Source organism: Mesitornis unicolor, unplaced genomic scaffold (assembly GCF_000695765.1).
Source record: "Mesitornis unicolor isolate BGI_N332 unplaced genomic scaffold, ASM69576v1 scaffold23478, whole genome shotgun sequence".
Classification (NCBI taxonomy): Eukaryota; Metazoa; Chordata; class Aves; order Mesitornithiformes; family Mesitornithidae; genus Mesitornis; species Mesitornis unicolor.
In genome coordinates, this window is record NW_010202846.1 from 71,310 (window position 1) to 80,731 (window position 9,422).

General features: G+C 35.7%; 1 protein-coding gene across 2 annotated transcripts in view; it reads right to left on the bottom strand.

The window, feature by feature from the left end:
• Positions 1 to 8,065, bottom strand: part of BRD1 (bromodomain containing 1) — a 53,253-nt gene extending 45,188 nt beyond the window's left edge. For both annotated transcript variants that reach the window (XM_010190539.1, XM_010190538.1), the window contains exon 1: positions 6,689 to 8,065. In XM_010190539.1, coding sequence (XP_010188841.1) covers positions 6,689 to 8,055 — 1,367 coding nt within the window. In that variant the 5' untranslated portion in view covers positions 8,056 to 8,065. The remainder of the gene's footprint in view (positions 1 to 6,688) is intronic.
• Between the last annotated feature and the right edge of the window lie 1,357 nt (positions 8,066 to 9,422).

Genomic DNA, 9,422 nt, shown 5'->3' on the forward strand with positions numbered 1-9,422 from the left:
CTCCACAGACCATAGATGTTTTTAAACCCATATATAACATTTTAGTATTACAATATATGAAGATTTCTGTAGCATCTCTCCATTCTCAAGTTTTTGAAATACAAACTGGAGAGAAAATTTCCATAAGCAAGTCTGTGGGTTTGCCAGTATTACTATAGTAAATCAGGCAGAAGGAACTTAATATGAAAATCTGTAAGATTAAGTAAGATTGAACACTCACTAAAACCAATTAATTTTTAAACAAGAACTAAACCTAGTATTTGAATTACTACACTTGTCCTGAGCCCCAGTTTAATCAATTTGTTATTCTGAATCTTCCTTTATCCAACATAGCTGTATTAAAGGTAGATGCAAAAGACTAAATTATACTCTGTGTATATATATATATATACACACACACACATATGTATGTATGTATATACACTCTTTATATTTTATTTACTATCACTAAAATACCAGTTTCTCTTGATCTATGGTAATACCCATAAGCAATCAAATGATGTTCCACTTTATGAGGCAAATAAAATACCCCTACTTTCCAACACAAAGATTTCAGAAATGTTTCTTAAGTGTCAGAACAAAACATTTTAAAAAATTTAATTTGAACAAACAGTAACAAAGTAAACTGAGTTGCAAGAGTATTTGAAATTTCAAGTCTGGCTCAGCAGGGTTCCACAGAACACACCATCACTCACAGGAGGCAGGAAAGACACAAAAGTTACCCACAGACTAAGTCCACTGACACAATCTGGAAGAGAATGAGCAGAAAAAAGAGAATAAAAAGCTATTAAATTGTCTATTTTGGGAACTAGAATCAGTTCTCGGGCCTCACCAACTATTCCTCCTAGCTCTGTATCCAAAAACTTCAGTTCTCAAAGGTAAGAAAGCCTGCTTGGACAGATGAAACCCTACTCTTCCCATACAAAAACTCTGGCAGCAGCTGCCTAGAAAACAGTGTTTGTAAAACTCACCTTTCAATATACCTTTTATTTAAAAAACAAACAAACAAAACTAAAACAAAAAAGTGGAGAGTTTTGTTGCTGTGTATGTACACTATCCTCTCCCTCAACAAAAAGGTCAAGTTACTATGTGATTTCTACCTAAAACCAAACAAACCCTTTTGATTAGCTGAAAATACAACACAAGTAGTTAACTATGTAAAAATTGGAGTATATTTGCATGTCTTTATTTTCTTCTGATAAAGGATAAGGATATGGTTTCTTCTGTAACTAGCAGAAGTCAGCTATGTACCCAGCATATCAAATAATGAAAAGACTAACAATTATTTTATTTAAACTTCTGTGCAACACAAGTGTGCAGAATCCCCATGTGACAAATATACACTTTCCTATTTATAACTACTTTCCACCTTTCGTACTGAAGATCTGAAGAAACAGGAATGTTGCGTTCCCAAATCACTTCCCTCACTAGTCTAACATAGTGTTCAATCATATTCACAGTTATTCCTTTTTGTCTGTATGTTTTAAAATTCTAGCTATTGAATTTGCCTCTCTCTGGTAGGTTGAGAACCCTATGGTATATCTACTAACACATCGTCTGAAGCCTCAAAGTCTCTCCAGGTTCCTACTCTTTATTCTACATTCAAATGTAGATTCTAGGTTTTCAAATATTTCTTTTAGACTGAACGTGTAGGAAGCACTTTTTCTTGCTTCACATGACTGTGAAATCAAGTATCTTATTTTTCTACTTGAGCAAAGAGCTTGTAAAATTTTTCTTGGACAGGAATTGGAGTTAAGAAAATGTTATTTCAGTCAATTCTCCATTAATTATAACAGGTTAGTTTGTTCCTGTTTTAACAATTAAGTGTGTGATCTTCCCAACTTTTGGATAAGAGAGGGGGAAAAAACCAAACCAACAAAAAACACAACAAAAATGAAAAAACCCCACCCTGTAATACTGGAAAACCTCCTTAGTCTCAGAAAAATCACATGCATAGACACTTCCTATACATAATACCGAGTCATGACTTTTCCTTAAAATTGCTCAAAATATTTTTCTGTGCTTCTTTTTCTGTGGTAGTCACAGCCATACCACATATGATTTTGAAATGTTATCTCAAAAGGCTAAATTCACATCAGCAGAAGATAAACTATTAATCAAAAATCACATGTTTATCTGTAAAAAAAGAAGAAATCTCAGTATTTATCCACTCATTTTTGCATTCTGTAACTTGCTATTGAATAAAAAGACAGGTTCTTCAGGTAACGCATTCTGAAAGGCGTGTTTTTGTATGGCACCTAAAAGATGCAACACCCTCTAACTGCCATAAAAAAAAAATCTTATTAAAGGTCACATAACTGGTCAAGTATTGAAAAATAAAAACACATGAATTTTGATCTTCATATAATCACTGTGGACCAAAACCCTTAGAGGATGCCCAGAATACTAATGATGCATCTTACAGAAATATCTAACACGTTAATTTCTGTTTTAAGTTTATTTTCTCTGTATATGCAAAATAAATGACAGAAAAGGAAAATAAAAAATAAAGAAAAAATAAAAATTTTATGTACACTGTATATCTCTGGATTTTTGGGGGGTGGAAATTACCCCTCGGACATCTATATGTGGCTTTTAATATCAGATACATAAGTATGTCCCCCATTATTTTTACTCATAATCAAAATCCACTTTTACAACCTGTTAAATAAGCCACACTTTCTCAAAAACATTACTTGATGCTTATTTAGTAAGCCAACCAGAGTCAAGACAAACTAGCTTGAAAAAAAAGCTCTTAAGTTATCTTACTTTTTTATTTATTTTTTTAATACCGCTGAGACAAAGCTAGCAAACACTATATGAGCTCTTTTCTTGATTTAGGCAAAACTTTTTTTTTATTTAAGCAAAGAGGCTGGGATGACATCGGCAGTAGATTCCACACGTATCAGAAGGGTTTCAAAGTCCATCAATCTTACTAGAAACACCAGTGGATGATGACAGGTAGCATCCCCTTCCACTTTACCTAAATCAGTCCATCATCTAATTATTAGGTACAGCCATAATGCATACCTACATCATGCTTTCCTGTAATTAAAGTAAGTATCTCCACATGATTTTGTGTAAGTATACACACGTATATTCAAGGATAAACAACTATCAGACATTAGTCTGGATTTATTCAGCTTTCAGTTTTTGTGCAACACTTGCTCTAGTAATATTTCTCAATGGCTTTTTTATGCTGAATTCCAAGCAGCATTTCTTATTCTTTTTCCCCACTTAAAAACTTTCTGAAGGTATTAAAAAAAACAAAACAAAAAAATGCACCCTAAGATAACATTAAAACAAACACCCCAAAGAAAACCACAAGCCACATATGAGATTAAAAATAATTATTTTTTTTTGCTAATAAATTACTGAAAGTATCTACTAGGCAAAAGTCAACCACCACGCATCATCAGTGGAGTACAGATGCTGCAAGAACAAATCTGTCCCTGTCCTTAGACAACTAGCTGTTGGCAGCAGGAGGCCACTCTTCTGACAACCGTTTGCCAACAGGTGCAGGCACTGTCTGTCCCTCCCATACAGAGGTACAGCTTGAGGGAGTGCCCTTCTCCACCCGACCCCCTACGTAACACAGCTGCTCTGACACTCCTCAGATACACCTGACACTTAGACTAAGCTTATTTCTGCCTTTCCAAAAAAAATTTTAAACAATTTTTTAAAAATTAAAAAGCAGATGAATCCCAGTAGTACAATGTTAACAACAACCTTCAACAGTTCTATATTTCAAGAAAAACTGAATGGAATTTTCAAGTAAAGAAACACCACACTTCTGTAGCCAGAAGGCCTGATGCAAATCATACGCGCATAAGAGGCTGCCTAGTGCGCCCATACACTGACAGCACTGAAAACTGAAGTCACGTTAAGGCTCCAACATGACCTACTGCACCTTTGAAGTGGATACTTTGGTACTTTAGACTTTCTAAAATACCTAGGCAATTGGATAGATAGATAGATGCCCTGCATTTAAATAAATAAATAAATGAATGAATGGAGACAGAGGAAGAAAGCATTCATCTATTATCAACAGACTATAAGAAATTCTGATAACTGAAGCGTACACAGCTCAGAATCACTCTAGGCAGCAGCATAGAACCTGATCTACAGATAAGCTGATACAGAAATTCATGAGCTACAGAAAGTTGTGTAGAAATTATGAAGTATGCTGCTCTACACCAATCTTTTTAACGTATCCTGAACACTAAGACAGGTGTTCCGGAAAACAGAACCATCACAAACAGTATTATTAAAATGCTCAGTCTTCCATATACACTCACTATCCAAGTAGGGAAACAGCATACAGTTCTTCTACCTTAAACTAAACATGAACGGCAAGAGGGTTTTCTTCAAGCTTCAGCAAGTGTGCTCAGGCTACATCCACCAAGTATTTTCCTCTTCATTAAAATGTTCATATTTCTACACTTCTCCCACTAAAGAACCAGCTATACACCAAGGAGACACGTAGTCTAGTTGTTAATGATTAAGAAAGTACACCAAATCAAACATCTCCACATGTGCCTTCAATTTCCAGAGACGTTGAAAACAAGTTCATTTAAAATTCTTTATTAAAAAAACACTAGTGTTTAAACACTGAGTGTTTATGTTTCTTCTCTGATAAATTAAATAGCTTAATTGCTCTTCCTCGAGATCTCTGGAAAGGCAAATCTTGTTTCAGCTCCAAGAGAAAAAAAAAGTGCATTCAAAAACAGATTACAGAGAAGGTATCATTTAAATGAAGACTGCTGCAAAATTATCCACGTGGTTTATTATTAGTTTATGGGTGTGTATTTGACTTCAAACACACAAATTTTTTCCAAAGAAAAAAAACATAAACCAAACAAAATTAAGAATAGCCCAAGAAATTGGGACAATTGGGTCTGGAATACAATCACTTTTCCTTTTAATATGCTCATTTCTGTTTTGCTTTTATTTCAAGTATTAGTTTTCTAGGACTAACAACATTAAGAGTAAGCAAGAGTCTCACTTCAGCTGAAGACAAGCAATGGTATGATAGAGCTCAACTTAAAAATAGTTTTAAACTGTGCTCATTTTTTACACTTCTGATATAGAATATAGGAACTACACTTGTGTCCAGTAACATGAAACTGAGCATAATCAGAAGCAAGCTGAATCTCTCTGCATTCATGGGAAAAAACCCAACAACTTAGTCGTCACCATTAGTCTTTCCATTTCTGTTAATGACAATGTTAAAAAAAAGTCTGATTATAATATCCTTTCAGAGTCTGGGTTTTATTAAGGTTACCAATAGAAAGAACTGCCAGAGGTACAAAACTGAGAACATGCATCTGATCCCCAACTTGCATTTAGTTCACGTTCTTTTTTACTTTGGTAGTATACTGTGGTTTGTGTTTTTAAGACAATCGGGATTGTCTAATTAAGACACCACCAAACTCTTTTACATGAACTCTCCCCTCTCACAGACAACAGTACCTGTTTAAGTAACAGTATTAGCTGCTTACGGTCCACTTAAGGTTTTGTGCAGTGCATCACTGGACAAAAATACCACTTTACCAAGGAAATCACAGCAGTGAACAATGCATTCAATCTAATGTTCATAAAAAACATGAGAGCTAAGAGCAAAGTCAGTCAGTAAGTAGTTACCTGCATTAACAAAAAGTTACAGTAAAGGACTCCAGTCTTAAAACATGTATTTTTACAGGTTAATTTAACCTCCTTAATTGACCACTACCTGAGACTTGGGAGTCAGCTTTCGAAAAAAGCCTGGTTTATTTGTATTATTTAAAGAGTCCTCTGTCTGAATATTCAGAGTCCTGTCACAGTACAAACAATGAACCTGCACATGGAAGAGGTGACTGTTTTGAGAAACTTTTCTAAACTACTGTTCTTAAATCAATACTTTATACTAAAGTTAAAGGACAGATACTTGACAGGATTATTGAACAGGAGGGCACGTTCATTTCAGGTTCCGTAACTAAGAATACATTAACCAACTAACTTACCATCACTTACTTGCTAACTTTTCTACAAAAAAGTCTGCAAGGTACCAAACTCATCCAAGCCTTGATAATCACTACTGCATATGCAAAAGGAAAGAGTAAATTCAGGAAAAAAAAAAATCTCCTGAAAAGTTACTCTGCCCCACAAGGAAAATACTTCCTGGAGGGTTTCTTTGTACTACTTACAGAGATCCTATAATACAAGTTTATACTTAATTTAGGTGACATGAACAAGGTTCAAGTCTTATATATGCAATATGCAAATATAATTTTCAGTCTGGGGCTCTTCGGAAAAGTTCAGATTCCCAAATTATTAATACAGTTAACCTTAAGCCTGGCTGTTTCTTTTAATATGAAGGTCAAGAACATGTGTTATTCAGTGGTTAATTCTCAAAAGTATAGCAAACAACAACAACTGAACACACAACAAGATTTGGTCCGACAATAAAAAAAAGTTTCCGAGGACAAGACAGACCATTTGACCACTCACTAATTTCTCTGGGGAAGTTACTGCATTTTTAATGCTATTTCACGAAAGTATAATGTACGTAATTCATATTAATCCTCTGAGTATAGCCTTTAAGGAAAGCATATAAGAAACGCACAAAAACTTCCAAGTCAGCATCTAAAAGCACTGGTTTAAAATTAAACAGGTAATTAAAGATTTCTCACTTGGATGGTTTGCTTACCTCTGGGGGGGAATATAAGGAGCAGATACTGTTGGCATAACTGTACAAGGTTCAACCACTGTCTTCTTTGCCTTTTTTGTCTTCTTCCTGACTTTTGATGTAGACCTAGCAGTTCTGACTGATCCCTCCTTTCTACAAACACCGTTTCTGATTTCAGCTTCTCCATAAATATTTAGAGGTCTCCGTGTGCAACCCGGTGGAGTATGTACATCGCAATAGGCAGTCTTTTTTACAGAGAACGTTGTCCCACTGCCAGTTAGTTCTTTCACAGGTTCCATTTTCATATACAGACCTGCCTTTTGAGCACACGTCACATGGAATGCAGTATAGCAGTTTGCTTTGTGGCACTGGATGCAGGCACCAACACCTTTCTGTTTACAGAGGTAGCATGTTAACTTCCATCTGGCCGGGGGAATGTTCCTGACACCATCAATTGGCTCAATAAAAACTGTATTGGCAAATCCAACTTCTGGAATCCACAAAGCACACACCACGTGTCCCCATCGATCATCATCAGTCTTTTTAAAGGCACCTCCCTTGTTTGGGCACAGCACACAGTCTACAGGCCGAGAACGGGACTGCAGACAGTGTCTGCAGAGCCACTGGCCCTCAGGTATATATGGCACCCCATAGCATTCCTGATGTACTGCTAAATTACACATATCACAAAACAGGATTACATTGCTGTTCTGACATTCACCATCCATGCATATACAACACACCGCATCTTCATCAATTAAGGACTGATGATCACCCTGTTTTTGGTTCTCACAATAAGACTCTTTTTCAAACCTATCCATAAGGAATTCAAACATATTTTGTGAAACAACTGACACTCCATCGCTTTTCCGCTTCTCATTTATTATTTCTAACCATGCATAATCTTCTTCATCCATGTCATACTCAACTTCATTATCAAGTTCTTCTGCTGACTTCTCAATGAATTTGTAATAAACCGGAGGTCTCCGAGGAGCCGAAGGGGGACTGTATTCAACAATCCGTACTTTTGGTTCTGGAAGAGGAGCTGTCGTAGCAGGTACACCATGTGAGCTCGGGAGAGCTTCATTTTTCTTTTTCACTTTGTTATTTTTATGTCGTTTGCTTCTTAGACAAACCGGTGGTCTTTCACTATTTTCTTTATTGCTATTGCATTCACTCAGTTCCTGGGCTGTAAGATCATCTTCTAATATAATCTCTAAAGGATCAAAGATACTGATCCTATGCAGGCGACCTTCAATTTCTATTTCAACCATTCTTTGAGCTTGAGCATATGTCAAGGTTTCTCGTGTGGGGGAGTGCTTAATACTGCATGGGGAAGAAGAGTGCCTTGCTGCCGATACTCGATGACATCTTCCTTTTCTCCTCATTTGGTAATGTCTACCTAAAATTAGAGCAACAGTTAATATTATGAACTCCAAGCACTGACATTAAAATATTAATTTTATTTTACCAAGGAAAAAATCTTCAGTTTTATAGTCCCCAAACTATCCACTTGATTTTTTAAAAAAGCCTGTCACCTATACTTAATAGGACTGTTCACACTGTTTTGTACACATTTAACTTAATGATAAACAGATCTCCTAAATAACAGCTTTTTTAAGTAAACAGCTATACAAAATTCTTGACACAAAAACCCTACAGAAGAGCTATCTGTAGGAACTCTGAGTAAGGAAAATTATTTCAGGAGTGTCAAAGAGAAAAAATTACACATTACATCGTAAGAAAACCTTTAATACAGTATTTCCTAATACCTTAATGGTGTCAGCAGATTGAAACTTTTTTCAACAGCTACAGACTACTTTCTCCAGGACTCCTCCCAAAAGAACATAATCATGAAAGAAAAACAAGTTTTTCCTGCAATTTCTTCCAGTGATTTATAGCGAAAACATGCTCCCTGCACATATGTATGCGTGTATGCACACTCTTCTCCCTCAACAGATCCTTCAAGAGTTGTTCGAAGAGCAACTGGAGTAGATAAAAGTCTCCCTGTCTTTAAATCCAATCCCAAACTCTTAAACATAATTTTCAAGTTTATCACTTACTGGAAAAACATCGTTCCACATACCATACCCACCATGAGGCACAATGACTAGGACAAGCATGCATTCTGATGACAAAATTTCTAATTAAAAAATTCCATACTTACTCCTTTTGGCATTTTAATGTTGGGTTGTTTTGTGGTTTGTTTTTTTTTCCCCCAGGAGGGTTGAAAATATTATAAAATCAACCGATAAGGTCAAGTTTAAAAGTTCTATCCCTCCCCTTTTTCTGTTTCCTAATAACTCATTAATAAACAGCAAAACTGAACCTCAGCTACAGAAAAACAAACACTTGATCTTTGAGTATTATTAGGGTCTCACCGTTTCAATTCTGCACATCAAGTCAGTGTGGTGTATTAGTTAAAATAATGCAACTAGCATTAGCATGTATTGCCAAAATAAGAGAGAAATACAGAGAACAAAACACAATTATTGTTAACGACTGGGATATGTATTTCAGGAAGAAAACAGCAAGGATTGGAACAATTACATAAACTACTCCATGTAGCCTGCCTTTTGTTTAGTCTCTGATGCCAATCTCTAAAGGTATGCCTTCAAAGTACTGAAGGAACTCCTTTTACAGGAAGACTAAATAATTTAAGCACCTGGCATTAAAAACAAGTTCCTGAGAGGGTCTGATCTATCTGCTCTCATAAACTGATCTTGTTTTCCCAATCTAAGCTGGTTTTATTATT